We start from the raw sequence: 22,062 nt of genomic DNA on the forward strand, positions 1-22,062 counted from the left end.
GCAGATGTCATCATCATCATCATCATCCTAGCGCGACGCATACATAACAACTTGCGACGTTCATCGTGACCGGTGTTGGAAAAACGTTTTTTGACGCGATAAACAGGTGGGATAGCTGTTTATTATTGTTCAGAAAACGTACCTTTGTAAACAGTCTGTTGTGTGGATGGGTTTCCCGATATTTGGCTAAACTTGGCACTGTTTTTTTTTTTTTGGCAATTTGGTGATCTCACTGCCTCAGATGCACAATGGTGTCTGTTTACGTTGTGTTGTAATCTATGGTTGTAACTGCATCGTCATCATGCAGCAGATCTTACTGTAAATGGTCATTTGTAATGGTTAGTGTATCTAGGACAGAATCGGGCAAAGAGATACAACTCAATACATGCGTCTGATTATGAGCAAGTCTGTTAAAGGAACCCTAGTAAGTTACATTTTATATATATTATATATATATTTATATATGGCATATATATATATACAGTACCTGTCAAAAGTGTGGAAACAGTAATATTGGAAAAACATACTTAAAATATAATTTATTTCTGTGATGAAAAGCTGAATTTTCATCTGCCATTACTCCAGTCTTCAGTGTCACATGATCCTTCAGAAATAATTCTAATATACTGATTTATTATCAAGGCTGGAAACAGTGGTGCTGTTTAATATTTTTTCTATTGTGCTGCTTAAAAGATTGTCAAAAAATATTAAGCAGCACAATGCTTAATATTACTTCTGTATCTTTTGATCAAATAAACGCAGGCTTGATGAGCATAAGAAACTTATTTTAAAATCATTAAAATAGTAATGTTTATATATTTATTTATTTATTACCAGTAACAGGTGATGGCAGACCTTGGCCTGAAGGAGGGGGATAGGGTGCTGCTGACATGGACTCAGCCGTCATCTCCCTCTGCACTCAAGGAGTTTGCTGAAACTATTGGCTCTATTGTTGGTAACCAGAGTCTGGTGTCTTTGGAGAACATGGAGAGACTACAACTTTGTAAGTACACAGACTGAGACTTGCAAGTAATAAACTCTTATGCCTGAGTTAAAGAATTGAACGAATCATTCTCCCAAAAATGTTAACATACCTCATATCTTTCTGCTTTAGCTTCTAATGCAGCTTCAAGTTATGACTGGGTTCTCTCAGGCCTTCTGGCTGATAGCTCACCAATCCACAGTTCTGAAATGCTGGCTGAGATCGCAAGAGTGATGAAACCTGGAGGGAAACTTGTGCTAGAAGAGCCAGTAACAGGTATCGAATTCAGAACGCCAGCCTGTACAACATCCTCAAGTGTAACGAATCAGTGCTGACGGTTCGCCTTGTGACGTTTCTTCTCAGGAGCTGAAGCCGGTAGTGTGAGAACCGCTGGGAAACTGATGTCAGCTCTTAAACTGTGTGGATTAATGTCTGTCACACAGGTCAGAATTCAGTGATTTTATTAAGTTGATTCAGTGTAGGACTGGGATAGAATATAATGTATAAAAGCATATATTTACCATTTTATTATTATTTATATTTTATTTACATATTATTTAACTAATAATAAAAGTTATTATTAGTAGTTACTGTAGTAGTAGTAATAATAATAATCATGTTTATTATTGTAATTAAAACAATTTCAAAAAGGCCACATAAGCACTTTTGACCAGTTTTGAACTGGCCTACTGAAACTGTCTTTTTGTAAAATACAATGAGCAAATAAAAAGTGCATTAAATTCAGATGGTCCTAAAGTCTGCATGTCAGCTGAAATGAAAGTGTGTTTAATTTTCACAGGTGAAGATGGAGCCGCTGAGCCCCGAAGCAGCCGCAGCTCTGAGAGAGCGCTCAGGGTTCCAAGGAAACACGCTTTCAAGGGTGCGAATGTCAGCATCTAAACCTAACTTTGAGGTCGGATCCTCGACGCAACTGAAACTTTCCTTTGGCAAGAAAACAACTACGGCAGGTCTGTGGTTTTTAAGCACTTCCACATTAAATGCAACACAAGGTCAAAATTGATCCTATGAACGTATTCTGGTCTTATTGTGCATGATTCCTCACACCGTTATTCAAAGATAGATAGTTTTTGCAGTGGACAATTTAAATCTTTCCCTGCCAGCGTTTATTTTAAAAAGTTGCTAGCCACCGCCAGCTTTTTTGATAATTTCCACAAAAATCTTCACTTGGAGAATTTTGTCAATGGTGGGGAAGCGTTGTTATAATAGCGGGAAATTCAGTCAAAAGCCTCATGTTTTACTTCATACAAGGTTTTGAATGATGTTTCATGTTGATGTATCAATCAATTAAAAAGGGGCAATGCACTTGATTTCTGCAGAGAAACCCGCTCTTGATCCAAGCACTGCACAAAAGTGGACTCTATCAGCCAATGATATTGATGACGATGATGTGGTACGTAATTATCTATTCAGTCTTTTTCCTTTTGTGAAGTACCCATACCCAGCATGTTGTTTTGCGACTTCACTTCTCTAGGATTTGGTGGATTCAGATGCACTTTTAGATGCTGATGATCTGATGAAGCCTGACCCGTCTTCCCTCAAGGCTTCCTGTGGCGATGACTCCAAAAAGAAGAAAAAAGCCTGCAAAAACTGGTGATTATCTCAAATTAAACGACATATAAAGCTGTAAACATTGTATCCATCTACTAACAGGACCGTTCTTGGTTTGTAGCACTTGTGGTCTTGCTGATGAATTGGAACAGGAGAGTAAAGCGGCTCAGAAACCCAGCCAGCCCAAATCAGCCTGTGGAAGTGTATGTATTTCTATCATTAAATCATTTCTTTGTACTTAGAAATTTTGTATAAATTATGACTTATTTTTCCTCTCTAGTGTTATCTGGGCGATGCCTTCCGATGTGCCAGCTGTCCATATCTAGGCATGCCTGCCTTCAAACCTGGAGAGAAGGTTCTGCTGGCCAACACTGATATAGCTGATGCATAGACACTCAGTTTTGAGACATTATTACATTCCGTTATGATTCTGCAACATCAAGGCCAGATTACATTTCCATCCGTGTAATCAACAGGGACACAGTTCACAGTGTCATTTCTGTCATTTGAATGGTTTGGTTGTAAACATCTCTTACCATCAGATTTGTAGTCTTTAAATATGTCAAATAGTATTCAGAGAGATCACCGACTGTTGAAAATATTAATCTCTGGATTATATCAGTCTCATCTTCATGTATAAGCAAGGAAAGTCTGTTTTGAGTGAAATTTGTTTTATTTGAAAATCCAAAGCAGTTTGCCTTCTGTATAGTGTAATGTGATTATGTTAAGCTAAAATGAAATGCTTAATAAAATTTGTTTAAATAATACATGGCCTTTTGCCTTATATTCATATACACTGATGAGCCAGAGCATTATGCCCAGTCACAGGTGGAACGAATATTGTTGATCATCTCCTAAAAAGGGCACATATTAAGGTCTAGGTAGATTAGAGGGTAAGCAAACAATCAGTTCTTTTAATCAATGTGTTGGACGCAGGAGAAATGGGCAGGAATAAAGATCTGAGGGACTTTGACTAGGGCCAAATTTTTATGGCAAGGTGACTGGTTCGGAGTATCTCTGAAATGGCAAGGCTTGTGGGTTGCTCCGGGTCAGTGGTGGTGAGTATTTACCAACAGAGGTCTGAGGAGGGACACACCACAAACCGGCGACAGGGTGTCGGACGCCCAAGGCTCATCAATGCACAAGTGCAATCGAAGGCTATCCCGTCTTGTCCGAGCCAATTTAAGGTCTACTGTGGCACACAGTCACACTTATTATTAATGATTGTTTGATCGAAAGTGCCAACAATGGGAAGCGAGCGTCGGCACTAGACCTTAGAGCAGCGCAAGAAGGTCGCCTGGTCCGATGAGTTCCGTTTTCATTTACATCAAATGGACACCCCTTCATGACAATGGTGTTCCCTGGTGGAAGTGGCCTCTTTCAGCACGATAATGCACACATAAAGGTCTGGAATGGATTGAGGAACATGATGAAGAGTTTAAGGTGTTGCCTTGGCCTACAAATTTCCCAAATCTCAATCCAACTGAGCATTTGTGGGATGTGCTGAACCAACAAGTTTGAATCCACTGCGACTCCGCCTCGTAGCCTACAGATCTTTTGCTAAGGGTCTTGGTACCAGATACAGCACGTGGAGGATGAACAGCATATTAGGCAGGTGGTCATGTTTTGGCTCATCGGTGTATATTCAATCTATTTCATATTATCATCACCACTTTAAACACTGAAGACTAAAAATTTACTGTTTAATGTTAATTTTTCTTTATTCATTTTCAAAATAATTTCATAATGTATTTTGTGAAGTCAGTATGTTTGTACATGTGCGCTGATGAGAGATATGGAATGAGTTATATATGTTGCCTAGAGGTGTGTGCGCATTGCAACGTTCACTGAGCAGAGATGTTCCACTAATGATGATACATCAAATGTGTACAGTTAGCATGTTCTTTACAAGGAAAGGAATGTTTGAACTGATGCAAATGTACCACTAATGTATACAGTGGTATAATGTGGAAAGTGGATTGTAACGTGTATATATTCCATTGTAAACATAAGCAACATGTTTTGCTATCTTACAAGGAAGTTTTAAGTCCCAGAGTGGTATATATAAGCTCAATCCTTACTGTACTGACTCAGAGAAACAAAGGCATGAGAGGAAGGAGAAACGGAGGCATGACGGGGTAAGGGAGGAGAAACAGAGAAACCATTTACAGCTGGCATGATGGGGTGAGGGGATAGAGAAATGGGGAACAGAGAAATTTGGAATGAAGACCACCTTGCCTGTAGCCTTATTCTTATATGCTTGTTTCTCTCGTATGGCTGATACATGTATACAAATAATAAATAATAAATTTCTTGGCAAAAGTAACTGGTTTAGCTTCCAAGATTCAACAATAATGGGGAAAAGCATGATTTTCAAATCTACAAGCATCATGGGACTTGTGTAGTGCCATACAGTTTGAACTGTTACCATAGTATGCAATCAGAATGAATCTTCAAACGACACAAAGTAATATCTCTGATCTGATGTATTAAAAAGCATTAATACACATCAGATTGTATAGATAAATTACAAAATCGTCACTACTTTGTATCTAGAAGTTCACAGTCATTAAAACTCTATGGATAAGCAATGTCTTTGAAAAAAAAAACATTAAGAACTGATGACCTAGTTCATTTGAGTCTTAAATATTGTCATTGATCAAGGTTCGGTGACGGAGAAGTCCATTTTAATGTCACCAGTGTGAGGTTCAAAGGTTAAATTGTAGGAAAGATCTTCCCTTCCATTCCCAGAAGTTTCCCTCACAGATCTGAAAAAGAACACTCCTTGTTTCCGGTGTGGGTTCCATACACAAGCTCCCTGTTAAATGAGGGAAAAAACTATTAAGGTGAATAGGTCAGGAGAGAGACACCTGATTATTACAGTCCGATTTCAACTTCATTGAGGAATATTTACGAAGACTGGCATTTCATCTGAATGCAGATATTGTTTGTACAATAAACAAGATAACATTTAGCAAATACCTCTTCACTAACTGGCTTTGTTAGGCCCATGCTTACGGTGATGTCCTCAGTCAGCTGATACTCCATCCAGAGAACAACACCCTGACAGCGTCCTCTCCTGAAACATCAGTATCAGTCAAGAGCACTGCTGTTCTAGCTACAGTAAGTATCAGTCAGTAAGATTAAAAATAATGAATATGTCCGATTCAGTAAGGATGCATTGAATTAATCAGAAATGACAGTAAAGACATTTATAATGGTAGAAGAGAATGAATAAGGGAAGAATAAATGCTGGTATTTAAAAATATTTTAATCAAAGAATCCTAAAGAAATGTTTTGCAGTTTTACTCTTTTTTTTCAACATTCATAATAAGAAATGCTTTACCAAATCAACATATTAAAATGATTTCTGAAGGATCATGTGGAGTAATGACTCCTGAAAATCCAGCTTTGCCATCATAGAATTAAATTACATTTTAACATATTCATATACATTAAAACAGAAAAGTTTTTTAAATTGTAATAATATTTCACAATATTACTCTTTTTACTGTATTTTTTGATCAAATAAATCCAGCCTTGGTTAGCAGAAGAGACTTCAACCCCAACTTTTGAATGGTAATGTATTTCAATAATAATATATATATATTATTTTATACAGTAATATAAACATTATTTGTATTAACATAATAAAACATTACATAAACAGCTATATTAATTTGAATTTTAGCATTTAAAATAAATTCATGCTAAAACACAATGGATTACATTTATGTCTATGTTATAAATAAATGCATATTTATAATAATTTAATATCATAATTATGTTATAAATATACATATTTTTATTATCTGATATAATAATTATATTATGTATAATGCAATATTATAATAGTAATAATATGTTCGTTTTACCCTGTAAATGGCACAGTTCCATCACTGTTGATTGGTTGCTCAGGAACACATTGTGTGAAGTCAAACTTCATGACTGGATGTGGTTTTGTTAGGGCACGACAAGGGTATTCCCAGAGTGGGTGTGGCTCTGCCTCCCAGGATTCACGGAAATCCAAAGATCGCTGTGGGTGGAGATAATCGCAAAAGTATGTCAATCAACTACATTAATCAGTCATGGTTTGGATCAGTCATGGTTTGAGGATCAGTCATGGCCTAATGGTAACAGAGTTGGACTGGTGACCCAAAGGTTGCTGGTTCGATTCCAGTACCGGCAGGAATATGACTGAGGTGTCCTTGAGCAAGGCACCTAACCCCCAATCGCTCCCCGGGCGCCACTTAAGGCTGCCCGCTGCTCCGGGTGTGTGTATCCACGTTTGCAGTGTGTGTGTCTTCACTACTCACTACTCTGCTCCTAATGTGTGTGCACTTACTTGGATGGGTTAAATGCAGAGGTCAAATTCCAAGTATGGGTTACCATACTTGGCCATCATGTGTCACTTTCACTTTCACTTTCACTTTAAAATTTCATGTTAATTGTTAAATTCAAGACTGAGTTCAGACAAAAAACCTGTAACTAGTACTTTACCTGAATCATCTCATCCATAGGACTGACGTCAAAGCCCTCGCAAGTACCGCACGGAACTCGGATTCGCCACAGATCCTGATTCAAAATTAAAAAATGTATCATGTCATTTAGTCAGCAAATGTATAATACAGAAGTTAGTATATCCGACATGTATCCAAAAGAAATAATTGACCTGAAATTCAACAGCGGTTATGTAAAGTGTGGCAGCACGAGGCAGGATGGCAGCGTTGGGCAGGAGCAGCTGGGCAACAGCGGTGCGACAATACCAGAAGAACAGAGAGTGCCACGGCAGAAGACTGGTGCTGAAGTAGGGCTCTCCCATCAATACTGAAATCTGAAGGGAGATTTCAAGCTGCATTTATTTGATTAAAAAAGTCAAAACAGTAATATTGTATTACAAATTTAAAATAACGTTTCTATTTTAATATATTTTAAAATATAATGAATTCCTATGATGCAAAGCTGAAAATTCAGCAACATAACTCCAGTCTTCAGTGTCACATGATCCTTCAGAAATCATTCAAATATGTTGATTTGCTGCTCAAGAAACATTTCTTACTATTATCAATGCTAAAATTAAATTGCGCTGCTTAATATTGTTTTGGAAAGTTGATGCATTTGTTTGAATTCACAATCTCTAGTAACATTATAAATGCCTTTACTGTCACAATTGAATGTATCCTTGCTAAAATATGTGAATAAGTCAGATCCTGCAAAGCCTTCAAATCAACAAATCAAGTCAACAAATGCATGTAAAGTACACATACAGTATAGTGGGTATCATGATGTATACACAGATTCATTAGGTTCGTACCTGATTTCCTTCTAAATCAGCTAATGAGAGCTGCTCAGGTCGTATTCCCAGCAGCTGTACAGCATGCTTCAGTGAGTTAGTATGCAGCACCTGTGAGCAGGAGATCCAATGTTTCAGTACCAATCCTGTCTGAACTCATGTAGGCAATTATTTTAAAGCTTCAAAATCTCACCTGTTCAATCACTTGCTTTGCCATTCCAGAGTTTTCCAAACTGAACACCTGAAAAGACAGAAAGAAAGAAAGATTCATATACAGTATGTTCTGTCTGCCTACCTAGACAGTATTTTAAGGTGTCATAGGTATGCTTTCAATGCTACATTTTAAGGCAGCACTATTTGTCCTTCACAGAAAACGCAATCCCAAAATACAGAGATTATTTCTGTAGTTAGCTTAGCAACATGCTAACATCAAACTGTAGTGCATAGTTGCACTATAATTTACTTGTTATATGTAGTTCATTATTACTTAAAAACAAATACCCAATATTGCATTGTAGATACAAGCTAACATCCAACTCTACTGAAATCACCTGCAAGTCATGTAGTGCATAGAGTTGCTTATAGTTTTCCTTAAAAATTTATAATTGACTTACTAAAAATAATCCATTTTCATTGAAAACAGATTATTTACCCAATATTGAATTGTTAGCTTAATATCATGCTATCATCAAACACTGTCGGTCAATTGCAAGGCATGGGATGTATAGAGTTGCTTAGAATTTCCTTGATTTAATTATGAGTTTCCAAGAGGCTGCCTCAGAAGGCATTTGTAGGGAGAAGGCAGATCACCAGGTTTTGAAGCAGACCTAAATTTGTGAATCTTAAGACTCAAGCTACTCACATGGGCTACTCACCTTTTTAGATCCAAGCAGATGAGCAAAAATAGGTAACAGGCTCCCATCACTGACAGATAAACACACACTGTCTGGTTTCAGAATCTGCAAGCATACATGCAAACACACTAAATTATGAGCCATCGCCAGAAAGCAGCACTTCAAGCTCACATATAAATCAACAGTGAATGTAGAAGTATAACTTACACTGCGTAATGCGCTCACATAACTCTCAGTCCTCTGTTCGTCGTTTAGTTCCCCGAAGCGAGGCCTCGTCCAGACCAGGTGGGCCTGACAGCTGCAGGATGGCCGAAACTGCGGCTCTCTGACAACATTTTGTTCACTAAAAGACAGACTGTCAAAAATATAATACCGTCTTCCTCATAGACAGTTCCGTTTAAAACCGAGGGCATGTTATATGTCTAAAACACTGATCGAAAGCATCTTTACCTGTTCGTAAGGTTGTACCACAGACTGTAGTCATCATGGGAGACGATTAAGCTCAGCTCTTCTCCTTCTGAAACATTCTTCTCTGCAGGGAGGAAGTAGACACTCTGCATCCAGTGATCCCTCCACTGTACATCACATGATGCAAGATATTATCAAATATATTTATACCAAGTTAAAATAATACAGTGTTGGTATTAGAGGGGCCTCTTCCAAAGACATTCCACCCCAAATGTTTATATTATTGTAAATTAATACTGTAATTTTTTGTATTGTGACATTCAAAAACTAATGTCAAGTAAGATGATTCTTGATATTCGCTCATTAATATTAGCAGCTAAGCACCAGTACTTACAGGGTAAGTTTGAGGTTCTGAATAGGTCCAACTAGGGGCCATAGTGCACACAATGTTGCCATCAGGGTCCATGTCGATGTCCCACCAGGATAAGACTACCTGTGCTCTCCCGCTAGTCTGGGCCTTGAACTGTGCCGTGTAGGATTGAGCAGCACTGCTAACCGGCTTGCTGAAATCAACACTAGAGTGGGAAAATAGATCAGTAAATTATGCAAAAAATGGCCCATTTTAATTTAGAGAGCTGAACTACCATCCAAACTTGTACCTGAACATGGTGCAGATGGGCCCGAGGGGAGTGAAAGATTCTGGAGACACCTGGCTAAGCTGGATGTCACAGACAGAGGGCGCTCCTGTACACTCCACTACAGCAGAAGAGGGCAGCAGTTTGTTCCCATCCACCTCTATGGGTTGGATCTGTGACCATTTCCACAGCATATCCGACTCCACCAGCTGGGAATAGACCGTGGCACGGTGTGGCACAGCTTCACAACCTGCCTGTGGCAGTGAGAGCAGCAGCATTAAACACTTAAAAGACACAGCAAAATGTATAACTGCAATTTACAACTGTATTTATGTACCTTCACAAGGTTTGTGTGTGCATGTTCATAGCTGGGTAACGCGCCTTCTCCGATCAGCTCTGTATCAAACAGCTCCGTGACAAGGACGTTTGCTCGTTCTTGCATGTCTCCATCTGCAGATACAAACTCAATTATATATGCAAGGCAATCAAGGTGATACAAATGAGGTTGTCCATTACAATATTTACAATATGACTCTCAAGTCGCTTATGTATTCATATATATATATATATATATATTAGGGCTGGGAAAAGATTAATCGTGATTAATCGCATCCAAAATAAAAGTTTGTGTTTACATAATATATGTGTGTGCACTGTGTATAATTATTTTGTATATATATAAATACACACACATGCATGTATATATTTAAGAAATATTTGCATGCATATACTGTATATATTTATTTATAATTAATATTATATATAAATATACATTTTTTATATATAAATATAATTTTTTTAAATATGTATACATGCATGTGTGTGCATTTATATATACAAAATAATTATAAACAGTGCACACACATATATTATGTAAACACAAACTTTTATTTTGGATGTGGTTAATCATGATGAATCTTTTCCCAGCCCTAATACATATATATATATATTTATTTTTTTATTGTCTAATTAATTTATTACATATATATATATATATATATATATATATATTCTAATATAATTTTAATATTTCATAATTAAAAAAAAAAATATATATATATATATATAAAAAAAATATATATATATATACACACACACACACACACACATTTATATAAAATATAATATAACATTTATATGACACATATATAAAATATAACAAATGTAATGCAATTTTACAATCATATATTAAAAGTATAATTTATTATTTATGGAAAGTATTTAATATATAAAATTACAGAGCCCCGCACGTGACATGGGGTGGATTTCGTATACATATATATTTGTCCACATGTCATGCGCTGGGCTCCATACAAAATATGTATTCAAAAATATACAATATACAGTATATACAAATGATGGGTATATAATTTTAACAGTTTCATAAATATTTATCATAGAAATAAATATTATTTTTCAATACATTTAATAATCCTTAAGTACCTATTGGTTCTGCACAGTGATACATTATATTCAATAGGTAGTTATACTATACATTTTATCATATATTTAATACTGCTTGAATGCTGTTGCAACCAATCAACATTCATGACTGTAATTATCAGTTTTATAATCACTACTATAGAACACTAATTATCAGTTTTATAATCACTACTATAGAACACTAATGCACAGTACTTGTTGGATCCACCTGGATAATAAATATAACGGTTGTTATCTAACCTGGTCCAACCGTAACTTCTGTGGAGTGTTTGTTGATGATCTTGATTTTGTCTGAGAAGCCGTTCCTCTCCGTGATGGAAGTGGCAGCCAGTGCCATGGGCTTAAACACCTGTGTGGTATTCACATTTTTGTCTTCAGCCAAATTCCATCTGATTAATCAACATTTAATACATCAGCATTAGTAAGTACCTCTATGGCATAGCAGTAGTCGGCTCCAGCCGTCACAGCCATCATGGATAGCAGACCTGTCCCGGTGCCGATGTCCAGGACCACCACCCGTTCACCACGGGCCTTCACTCTGCTCACCGCTGCCCGAATGCCTTGGTAGTATTTCTCATTCTTAGGAACACAAGGCAGAATGGTTTATCTATGTTTAAAACCAGATCATTATCAGAAAATGTCAAATTAAGCTAATCTTGATTGTGCATCCAAAAAATTAAAATTCTGTCATGTCATTCTTATTTTCTTTTTTACGTGGAACATGAATTCAATGCAAAATGCCCTTCATTATAGGAGCTAAACCTTTTTTGAAACATCTTTTTGATTTACAGTATTTCTTTATGTAATTGTATTATGTGTATGTGTCCAACAATAAAACTCACTCTGTCTTTATCATGGAGCATATCTGCATAGCAGGACCTAGGTAGGACACACACAAACCATTATCAAGCGATGTCCAAATAATTTACCCCTGTCCCATGACAAGATAGCACATGACTACAATTCGATTAAGTGTAATTGACATTCTGGCACAGTTACCGACACGTCCACGTGTTAGAACAACAATAGCAGTAGACCACTGTCTAGAATTTTCACGTAATTTTGTAAAGTTGAATTTTTGGAAAAGTATAATAGATTACTTCTACAAAAAGAGGCAAGTATCAGTTGTTGTGAAAGTATGGTTATGTTACATGAGATGGATTACACACCTCGCAATCTCCTGATGGTAATCATACTCCTCGCTTTCCTCAACCCAGTCAAGCGCTCCGGTTGTTGGATTTGCACGACCGCAAAAGGTCTTCATTGTCATTTCAGTCTTAATTAAACACACTAAAGTATGAATGTTTTTGTACTATAAATGTCTAGATCGTTCACAAATAGATTAATACAACATGATCTATCAGGGCGCGGCCATGTTTTTTCAAGAAGTCACGCCCCTACGATCACGTGACCACATAAAGCTTCTTCCCTTCAGCCGTTGCCAAAATTGCTTTCAGGTTTTAAATTTGATATTTTGTGTTTAATAACGAAGAAACCGCTAACATTTTAGTCAAAGTTGCGCTTTTAAATCAAGGTAAGTGATTGGCTGTCCTTGTCTTTGAAATGTTGGACCCAGAAAGCACTTTAAAAGCTTGTCTTGTTGTTGAACATATTTAGCTCTCAATCAGTTTTGTAGTGCGAATCCCTTCTTAGTCATTGGTGGCCTGGGTTTTTTTTTTTTTTTTTTTTTTTTGTAGATTGTAAATCAAATGTTTGTGCATTAACGCTAAATGTAAATTTATCCTATAAATGAAAACGTATCCACAGGTCCAATAATACCCTTGCAAATCGGCCTACTAATATGGCTGAAATAATGTCATAACCAAATAATGTGTCATGGTACAGTGTTATCAGATTGTTAATGGTACACTATATTCATCATGTGCCATTGTATTTACATTGTTGGTTGTTAGCGTAATAACCTTGAAACAATTTTATATAAATGTTGTTTTAAAATTCATTACTTTATTGACTGTCAACCACAATATACATAGTGAACCACAATATACAAGTTTTAAAGCAAATTATTTGATATCTTTGGGAACGCTATGTTTGGTAATGTTAACATTTTTATAAATTTACATTAAAAAATGATCACCCCCAAGTATTTAAAAATGCAATTAACAAGATTGCGCAGTGATTTCTCTTGTAATTACCATACATGTTTCATTTTGTTTTTAAATGTCTTCTACATTTTGTTTCTGCACTTTTTTTGTAAGTAAGCATTCGGTGAGATCATAAATGTAAATATTTGTAGGCACATTATAATTTACTAATATAACAGTGCATTGTTCAGACAAGACAAAGCAGAAAACGAATAGACGAGTCTTATTGAATACTAATGAATTAAAAATGAATTTCCCATTCACTAGGCTGGATAGGTAGTTTATCTGAATGCTTCTCAAGTACACTTTGCAGTAGGCAGACAAAAATGCATGCTCGAAGAGGGCACAAGGATTTCTGTGAATATAGGGCGGTATCCTGGTGGTAAAGGTGGGGTGCTCTGCTCCAGAAAATCTAGTATTGACTTCCGCACATCTTTGGGCACATCCCCTCTTACATCCAACAGGGCAGAGACATGCTCCTCACTGAAAAGACACACTTCGTAAATTCATATAATCTCTTGGCATTGATTAATCTCTGTATTAGAATTAATTTTAGAATATTAAGATCTATTGGGTATGCTTGGTTTGAAATCTCACTTAATATCAGGGTACTTGGCTACCAGTCCAGAAATCTCCAGTATTAGCATGACTGGGTCTTTCACATTGATTATGTCAGCCAGTGCAAGTATCAAAGCTGTGGGATTCACCTCGCCTATTGTCCCATCAATCTCCTTTAAATGTAAAAACAGCATTACAGCAGTGAAATAGTCAAAGTCATTTAATTTCCACAAACATACAGTACTAACACGTTCTTGTATTGTTCCTAGAGGTCTGCTACCTGACCAGAAACTGATGAGATCCAATGAATTGTCGAGTTCAGGTCTGTTTCTCATGAATAACTTAGGATTGTGTCAGATTTGGTTCTGCAATTAATTCATATTGGGTTATGTTTTAAATAATCTGACTTTTTGTAAGCATTTATGTTTCCTCTTTGAGTCAAAGCTGAATCTGTGTGTCTGGGTCTACTTGCTAGGAGAAGAAATATAAACAGAAGAGCTTTTCACACTTTAAAATAGTTAACCCTGGACCATTCTAAATCCCAGGTAAATGGAATCCTGATGTTATCTTGTTTTATGTTTTACACTGCTCATACTTTACCTGGGGTTAACAATAATCCTGGGTATTCATTAACTGAAATTTCACACTGTACGCCTACATTCCTAAACCCTGGGTTAACGTTCTTATTTGCCAGGTATTTGTGGTCAGATTGGACAAATATAGTATATGACCTGTTTACATGCTCTAGCATTGCATGTTCTCATATTATATATTGCCATCTGAAAAAAAGCAAATTTGGGTCAGGTTCTGCCAAATTTGCCAATTCTTGCTGTCTTGGGCCAGATCAGGTCATACAGTCCAGATTACGAGGTTGAGTTTAAAACCATTGCAGACTTTAAATGCTCCTAAAGCACAAAAATACCCATATAAATGAATGTAAATGTGATTTCACCATGGTTTGAAGCTGGTCCCTCAGCTGCTGAGCATCCTGTGACATTCGCTGGGCCAATTGATTTCGCTCCTCAATACTTTTGCAGACTAGTCTCTTCTGCATCAGTGCTCGGACATACTCAACAACAGTTAGCCATTGACATTCCTCCTTTAGCCTCTGTAGATGATGGATGACCACAAAATGTTAATTGGTAAAAATATACACTCATTTTATTGTGTGGTCAATTTAATTTCTGATGCCTGGTGTAAACACTAACCTGGCGACAAGGTTGCCGCACTCTGTTGTAGAGTTCACAGTGACGTTCTAGAACCCCACACAAATTTGAGGTCACATCTCCCTGGTCCAGCCAGGTACGAGACAGGAGCTCTTGTAGATGAGGTTGCAGTTCAAACAAGAGATGGTCCATGACTAAGCGACATGCCTTTCTCACAGCATGGTCCAGGGCAGCCAGAGGTCCAAGTGGAATGCGAGAATACCGGTTTGAGTGGAAGGAGCACAATTGCTGCTGCAGACTTTCTGTGGAGGTTCTAGATGCGCATTTAAATAAAATATTTAAATATACTGTTTATAAGCACCTATAACACACACAAAACTATTTGAAACACACACATTTTCAATCAAACATCACACAAATACAGACATACTGTAAAAAGATTCTTGTACATCATCTCACTTGAGGATGATGCAGTTGCTGATGCAGGCCAGCAGATAATGGAGGTAGAACTTGTTACTGTTTATGGTTTGATCCCTGCGATGCTCCTTCCCAAATTCTATGATTGCATCTCGAAATCTGTTACAATATAGTGAGAAGAAAATACAAAAATATGAATTATCAATTATAATTATGATACCAGTATTGCTAAACATACACACCGGCTGAGGAGATTCTCCATCTCATAAAGACCCATTTGGATTGTCTGGTCGCGCAAAGCTTCACTTATCATCAAGGCCACCCGTGCATTTTCTTCTAGCATCTGATAACCCAGACAGCAGTTCATATATATCAGTGCTGATATCAGATAAAATCTTTCTCATTAGCTAAGTTTCTATCCACATATTTTATGCACATTTTGAGATATTGTAAAGGACCGCTGGGTGGAAACGCTAAGATGCACATACATTAGGCGCACAAGTTAAATTCACAACTTTGGATGGCAACATCTGTAGATCTAGCCATTGCTGAAGTACCTGAGCGATGATGGTTGGAAGGCTGGTGTGATAGCAGCCCTCATGGTCAATATCTGGTTCCTGATCTCTCTGCCAGTCTGTCAGCTCTACCTCTAGAGCCTTGTGCATCCACTCTGAGACACTTTTCTGCAAACAATTACAGTAAAACTTCTCAAGAACATGTGGCCTGTTAATCCAGACAAGACAAGATAAAAAAGCAACCCTGGCTCTTACCCGAACTTTTTGGACATATTTGTTCTGCAGCTGTTCAAGACCTTCCTGAGATATGAGAGGTCCCATGTCCTCAATATCTAGCTCAGCTACAAGGGCTGGCTCACCCATCATCTCTGAGCTTAAAGAACACATTCTAATGTGTACGACTTTTCGGTTACTAATTGACCAAATTCACATATAATCAAAAGCTTTACCTACCTGTTGTATATGTGCAGAACCCAGTTAAGAACAGCAAAGATTTCCCCACCCTCTAGCTCCCATCCACTAACCAGTCCAAGATGTGTCTGCAAGAACTGGTGGCAGGAGCGCAGGTAAGCTCTTGTTAAATGATAGTGAGTTGGAACACACTGTTCCAGAAAATGCCGCACTGTTGAAAGATCTCCCATGATGCAGTGCTGTAGTGCAGACAAGTGACTTGCAAGCCCTGGTCCTTGAGTGTGCAAGTAGGACACACTACGGAAACGTGCTGACACTGCCTCCTCTATCACCTAACCAAATAGTTTGAACAGGTTCATATTAAGTCAATTTAAAACACAAGCCTTTTTTACACTTTAACTTTAGTCATGTCATCATACAAACAACTTTTCCCTTTACTTTTACCAATAGGAAACTGAGTGCTTATCATCAAACCTTGAAGAAACGGTCCCTCCAAAAACGTGGTCTCCCAGGGGGCATGGGTGTGTTGTGTCCTAATGTTGACCTCCGCTCCTCCAGAAAGATCTGATCTAGTGCTTCTTCACGCTCCACTATCCGTACAGCTGACACAAAAGGTGTGGGGTTCTGATGAGAAAGCGTCAACCCACTCCCCACCACTGCCCAGAGCTCCTTGGCAAGGGCATCCACCAGGCATCCAACGCCTGAGAAATAATTCTGCACCAACTCCTCATCCTCAGATGTTAATCCTGTTCCAGATGATCCCCTGGGTCCCTGGAGCTGCAGCAGTACCTCATCCTGCCAGCGCTCTAGTTCCATTAGCCGAGCATGAGCTTCCAATAGTCTCCGAGACTCCACTAGCCTCTCTGTCTCTAGCACCATACTCCGCACTGACATTGAAAGAGGAGACAACAAATTTTGTATTACTTTGGCATTAACAAACCTCAGTACTTAAGTGGGTGATAGAGCTGTATTATTATTTAGATAGCTATAAACTTGTCCTCTTTAATAGAGACTTTCTTGCTTTGCAAGATTCTTGCTCTGCTTTAACAGTAGTGGACCTAAAAACTGGAGACAAAGACATTTTATACTATACCCGCTATAGTGTCTGCAATTCAGTCTGTCCTTCATTGACTTATAAAAGCAAATTTGCTTGGCAAGAATTGCTTGCTTTCACATACTTTGTTTTTGAGAATATTTGGCTTTTAGGCAAGTTGTCCAATCCTAGTCTTGGAGGTCCACTGTCTTGAAGAGTTTAGCTCCAACCACAATCAAGGTAATCAAGGACTTCAGGAATACTGGAAACTTCCAGGCAGTTATGTTGTAGAATCTCCTAGACCAGGATTGGACACCCTTGCTCTGACATTCAATATTTAACCAAAATATCCATAGAGGGCATGCAAAAAAAATGAGGACATGCAGTTCACTGAGAAGGGCAGGGAATCACTAACCTTTATAGAGGCGTGGAAGGTTGCTAACTGCAGCAAAGAGCTGGCGGTGATTGACAGAAATATCCAGAAGTGTCTCCAGTGTAGTTACTTCTTCAGAATTTTTTCTGGACTCCAAATTGACCTTGTGCATGTCATGAGACACTTCTCTGAGCTCAGCTCGTGCTTCTCGCAGTTGACCGAGACCCCAGTCAACACCTTCCAGGTAGGACTGTACAACTGACTAAAAAATGCAAATGAGCAGATTACTTTTCTTGCAGACATTTTTAGATCATTTAGATTTAGATTGGGTTTTCAGAGGTTTTCTAATTGAAATTATCACTACTTACCTTTAACCTTGAATGAATCGAAGCAGTTCGTTGACTCTCTCTTTTCCTGTATTGTCCAAGCCTCTCCAGATGCTCTGGACGACAAAAGACACCCGAGGCCCATTTCAGCGCAGCGCCCCGAGCCAAACACTCGGCTCTCTCCAGCTCTGGCCACACCTCAACTGGGACAAGGGCATCTTTCAGTCAAAATGGGGGAAAAAATACTTAGCCCATGTGATACAGAACCGAAATAACTATGCCCACAGCAGAGAAAATCCAATGTGAATTGTACAGTTGTTCAGGTTCAATGTTATGAAGTTTTTGCTGATTGTGTAAGAGAATGCATACTTTTTTTTTTTAAGCCTTGTTTGACTTGCACAGTGAAAGACTTTAACAGTCTCTGTGTTCAGGAGACAGATTATTTAAACCAGCATAAGGCTACATCTAAAAAGATACTTTTGAGCAAACTTTGAAACTTCAGCAGATAAATCGATCTCTTCTCCTAAGAATGACTCAGGGGTGTTCTGATCGTTTTGTAAGCCTCAATCCCATGGGTGCTCAAGAGCTGAAACACCCACGGGAAAGTATGCAAGAATCCAATTACTAAAACACTTTCAGGGCAGAAACTGCATGTTTTTCCCCTTTCCATGATAAATGACTGAATCATGCAAAATAGAGGTTCATAATTCAGTGACCAGTTGTAAGTGCTTGCCAGTTTACAGCTGTGGTCTATGTACAACTGACCATACACTTTTTCTCCAGCCTTTAGGCAGGTGACGTATCTTTTATTCACAACATTACAGTTTGATTTAAAGTTTGATTTGGAGCAAAAAGGCATTTGAAAATTAGAAATAAAGATATATTTGTAAGACTTTTAATCCTTTATTAGAAAATGAACAACCCATAAAGCACTAAAAATTATGTAATCTATTCAGCCATCATTTAATTACTTCATTAAGCTGTGCTGTCATTCACATTACCATGGTTACAGTGACTTCTCTAATTGGTGTCCCTTCTTCAGGATTGTGGATAATGTATTACTTCACCAGGAATTTGGCCAAAACCACAATGATTCATGACTTGTACAAGAACCATATACAATCACTTAAAGACCTCAGAGGTTATTGTTGGTATGTACTGAATGTTTTATACATTACTACTAAAACTAAATGTATTTATGGAGAACTGATCTTTGCTATTGTGCTTTATTTGGATATAAACTCTGTGTTCAGGTTTATTCCCTTTTTGACAGGCACAATGTACATTTCGTATATGTTAAGTACAGTGTGCATTATGAATAGGTCTTATTAATTTACTGTGGTGCTGAAATGCATCCATTTGACCAAATTCAAGTCCTTTAACCCATAGTTTTTTATACACACACACACACACACATATATATATATATATGTGTGTATATATATATATATATATAGGTGTATGTATATATATATATATATATATATATATAGGTGTGTATATATATATATATATATATATATGTGTGTGTGTGTGTGTGTATATATGGACAAAAAGTCAAGCAGGCTATTATGGCTGGACGTTATGGGGGTAGGTGGAACCCTACATAATTCCCCTGGCAGAAACATATGCTGCTTATTTTTTATTTATATTATGACTTGTCTTTCTTTCTCTTTTATGTATATATACACACTCTAGATCTCTCTACTAGTGCAACATTATGATTATATAAACAAACACTTGAATAATGCATATCATCATATCAAACAAACAGAAAGGATGTGTACCTTCATGATTGTCTCGGCCATTCGTGTCTCCGTCTGACATTTAGGCTTGTTGTTCCACCGTCCAACCTTCTGCCACTAAGAGACTGCCCTGCCCAGAGGGCCTGCTCAGTGTCGCCAGATAGAGCAATCAGCAGAGAGTAACAAGGGGGAAGAAGAGAGAGGGTACATACCCACTTCACCGCCAGCCTTGCTCTCTCACACTCCCAGACACATCCTCTGCTCAGAGGCCGGCAGGAAGGGAAGGGAGGAAGCGAGAGAGCGCAAGAGGGACGGAGGGAAAGCGGGCACTCCGCCCTCTAAATGATCCAGATGGTGAGTGTGGGGGTGGCCTTCATGTGCAACAGTGCCTCTCTTTGTCTGAGGTAGTTATAATCAAATATGTTTTAGAGGAAGTGTTTGGGATAATCAAACAAAGGTTGTATGTGGTTTGACATAATCATTGGCGATCATTTGTATTGTTCCTTAAAGTTCTTACCAGTGTCTTGTGATCGCTCACAGCTGCTGGTTGTAGAGCAAACATGAGAGGAATCTTAAGTTCAGAGGCCCCTTAATGAATTTGTTTATTTGGTTAAGTGTCGTGGCCTGTGACTTACCCCATGACTGTGTTTACATCTCTCTCTGGATCCCCAGAACAGTCTCTACCAAACACAAACCCACACAAATATCACTAACTTAAGTATTAGTACACACAGCTGTTGATGAAGATGTCTTGAAATGGTTTTTGACAATTTTTATTCAAAAATAGTTTATTCAAAAATAGGCTATAATCACTCAGCTCTCTGAAATGCTTTATTTTAATTGTGGCTCTTCACTCTAAATTGTATAATTGACCGTAGTCCAAGGTAAACTGTTTCCTACACAATATAGTTTAAAAGAATAGTTCACTTAAAAATGAAAATTCTGTCATCATCTACTGTCCCTCAAGTTGTTTTAAACCTGTATGAATTTCTTTTTTCTGCTGAACACCATTGACTTCCATAGTATTTTTTTTCCTACTATGGAAGTCAATGGGGTACTTCAACCGTTTGGTTACCAACATTCTTCAAAATATCTTCCTTTGTGTTCAGCAGAAGAAAGAAATTCATACAGGTTTGAAACAACTTGAGAGCTTTTTGCATTAGCCGATTTAGATTGTTCTGTGCTTTTTGATAGTTTGCAAGCCTTCTAATATAAGATTCGAAGGCTACGTCTTTTGTCGTTCTTCCTTAGTAGCAGTATGTGCTAAAAATAGCTGTGACTAGACTTTGTCTTTGCAGAGCACCAATAACCAGAAGTCCGAGACAGACTAACAGAGCTTTTCCGCTGTGGCTAATAGTTCCCTTTGGACTGAAATAAGGGGTGACGTAGCTTCTCGTAGAAGGTTGGAGATGCATATAACTACAGAGCAAATATACTGTATAGGCTATACAGAAGGGTCGCCTCTGGCAGTTTATCTACTTTGCCGCCCCCTTTATTTACAAATGTATTATCAGCTAAGGGCTATGCAGCTGTGCGTTTTGTGGTCACCCTCCCCTATCACCACTTTAAATAAAATAAAAACACCACCCTACCGATCGCAGGGAATAGGAAGTCTATTTCAGAAGTAGTCATCCAAACACGGGGAGGACTTCCTGTCTGACATTCCTGACCTGGGCTGACTTCCTGCTTCTCCTCGGCTCTCCCAGACATGGACAGACAAATGTCTTAATTTCAGTCTTAATTTTTTTAATTAGGTTTAATAAGCTTGAATTGTTCGATCTAATCAACAAGGCAAGTTTGTGAGCCTTGCAGCTGCATGAAAACAAGGGATCTTAGTTGTAAATTGTGGCCTAAGGGCATTCGAAAAAAAGCCTGTCTTTAAGAACAATTAACAATGTTCGACGCACATCCACTACTTTGGAGCAAATGACTTACATTCCAGCATAGCAAAATCTGTGGTGTGGTCAGTGTTGGGGTGGTGGCCAATGGCTTTGGTTAGGATTTTATCTAAGCATGAGGTTAGTTTTTGGGAAGACAATTTTGGGGAGCATTTGAGAGTATTCATGTAATGACTTTGGCTTAAGATTTGGCAAATGGACTTTTAAAAGTTAAGATTCCTTTTACAATGCATTATTAAGTTTTAATATTTAGTGAAACATTTTAGACATTGAATGTAGAGTGCAAACAAAAGGAAGAAGAGATAAAAGTTTATAGTGAAGAAAAAAATCT

The 22,062-nt window shown here is 37.8% G+C and overlaps 3 protein-coding genes and 1 long non-coding RNA gene across 7 annotated transcripts; 2 read left to right on the forward strand and 2 right to left on the reverse strand.

The window, feature by feature from the left end:
* Window positions 1-6: 6 nt before the first annotated feature.
* ciapin1 (cytokine induced apoptosis inhibitor 1) lies at window positions 7-3,318 on the forward strand. Of its 2 annotated transcripts, none has more exons than XM_077210565.1 (9): window positions 7-106; window positions 838-1,003; window positions 1,115-1,258; window positions 1,346-1,425; window positions 1,782-1,950; window positions 2,320-2,393; window positions 2,475-2,593; window positions 2,673-2,754; window positions 2,832-3,318. In XM_077210565.1, the coding sequence occupies exons 2-9, from the start codon at window positions 847-849 to the stop codon at window positions 2,940-2,942; spliced, it is 936 nt and encodes a 311-aa protein (XP_077066680.1). In that variant the 5' UTR covers window positions 7-106; window positions 838-846; the 3' UTR covers window positions 2,943-3,318. The 2 variants fall into 2 exon arrangements, with proteins under 2 accessions (XP_077066680.1, XP_077066681.1); XM_077210566.1 differs by having other exon boundaries at window positions 19-106; window positions 844-1,003.
* Window positions 3,319-4,246: 928 nt separating this feature from the next.
* Window positions 4,247-12,591, reverse strand: prmt7 (protein arginine methyltransferase 7). 2 transcript variants are annotated; one of them, XM_077210545.1, is made up of 17 exons: window positions 12,354-12,591; window positions 12,027-12,063; window positions 11,614-11,763; window positions 11,425-11,533; window positions 10,079-10,191; window positions 9,766-9,995; window positions 9,501-9,681; window positions 9,149-9,273; window positions 8,906-9,041; window positions 8,720-8,803; window positions 8,038-8,085; window positions 7,866-7,955; window positions 7,224-7,385; window positions 7,052-7,126; window positions 6,427-6,587; window positions 5,534-5,630; window positions 4,247-5,369 (listed from the first exon to the last, which is right to left on the reverse strand). In XM_077210545.1, the coding sequence occupies exons 1-17, from the start codon at window positions 12,452-12,454 to the stop codon at window positions 5,211-5,213; spliced, it is 2,058 nt and encodes a 685-aa protein (XP_077066660.1). In that variant the 5' UTR covers window positions 12,455-12,591; the 3' UTR covers window positions 4,247-5,210. The 2 variants fall into 2 exon arrangements, with proteins under 2 accessions (XP_077066660.1, XP_077066659.1); XM_077210544.1 differs by having other exon boundaries at window positions 8,906-9,053; window positions 12,354-12,589.
* Window positions 12,592-12,593: 2 nt separating this feature from the next.
* LOC143720770 (uncharacterized) lies at window positions 12,594-19,294 on the forward strand. Its single transcript, XR_013196634.1, has 5 exons — window positions 12,594-12,718; window positions 14,117-14,169; window positions 14,323-14,392; window positions 16,807-18,006; window positions 18,191-19,294. It is a non-coding gene; the product is annotated as an uncharacterized LOC143720770 (long non-coding RNA).
* Window positions 13,128-20,173, reverse strand: exoc3l1 (exocyst complex component 3-like 1). 2 transcript variants are annotated; one of them, XM_077210541.1, is made up of 13 exons: window positions 19,876-20,173; window positions 18,131-18,306; window positions 17,805-18,024; window positions 16,831-17,243; window positions 16,399-16,688; window positions 16,201-16,318; window positions 15,988-16,113; window positions 15,673-15,773; window positions 15,473-15,589; window positions 15,056-15,326; window positions 14,800-14,955; window positions 13,887-14,020; window positions 13,128-13,772 (listed from the first exon to the last, which is right to left on the reverse strand). In XM_077210541.1, the coding sequence occupies exons 1-13, from the start codon at window positions 19,913-19,915 to the stop codon at window positions 13,586-13,588; spliced, it is 2,349 nt and encodes a 782-aa protein (XP_077066656.1). In that variant the 5' UTR covers window positions 19,916-20,173; the 3' UTR covers window positions 13,128-13,585. The 2 variants fall into 2 exon arrangements, with proteins under 2 accessions (XP_077066656.1, XP_077066657.1); XM_077210542.1 differs by having other exon boundaries at window positions 18,131-18,291; window positions 19,876-20,093.
* Between the last annotated feature and the right edge of the window lie 1,889 nt (window positions 20,174-22,062).

The sequence above is a fragment of the Siphateles boraxobius genome, unplaced genomic scaffold, assembly GCF_051911475.1.
Source record: "Siphateles boraxobius isolate OS27281-9 unplaced genomic scaffold, OSU_SipBor_1 65, whole genome shotgun sequence".
Classification (NCBI taxonomy): Eukaryota; Metazoa; Chordata; class Actinopteri; order Cypriniformes; family Leuciscidae; genus Siphateles; species Siphateles boraxobius.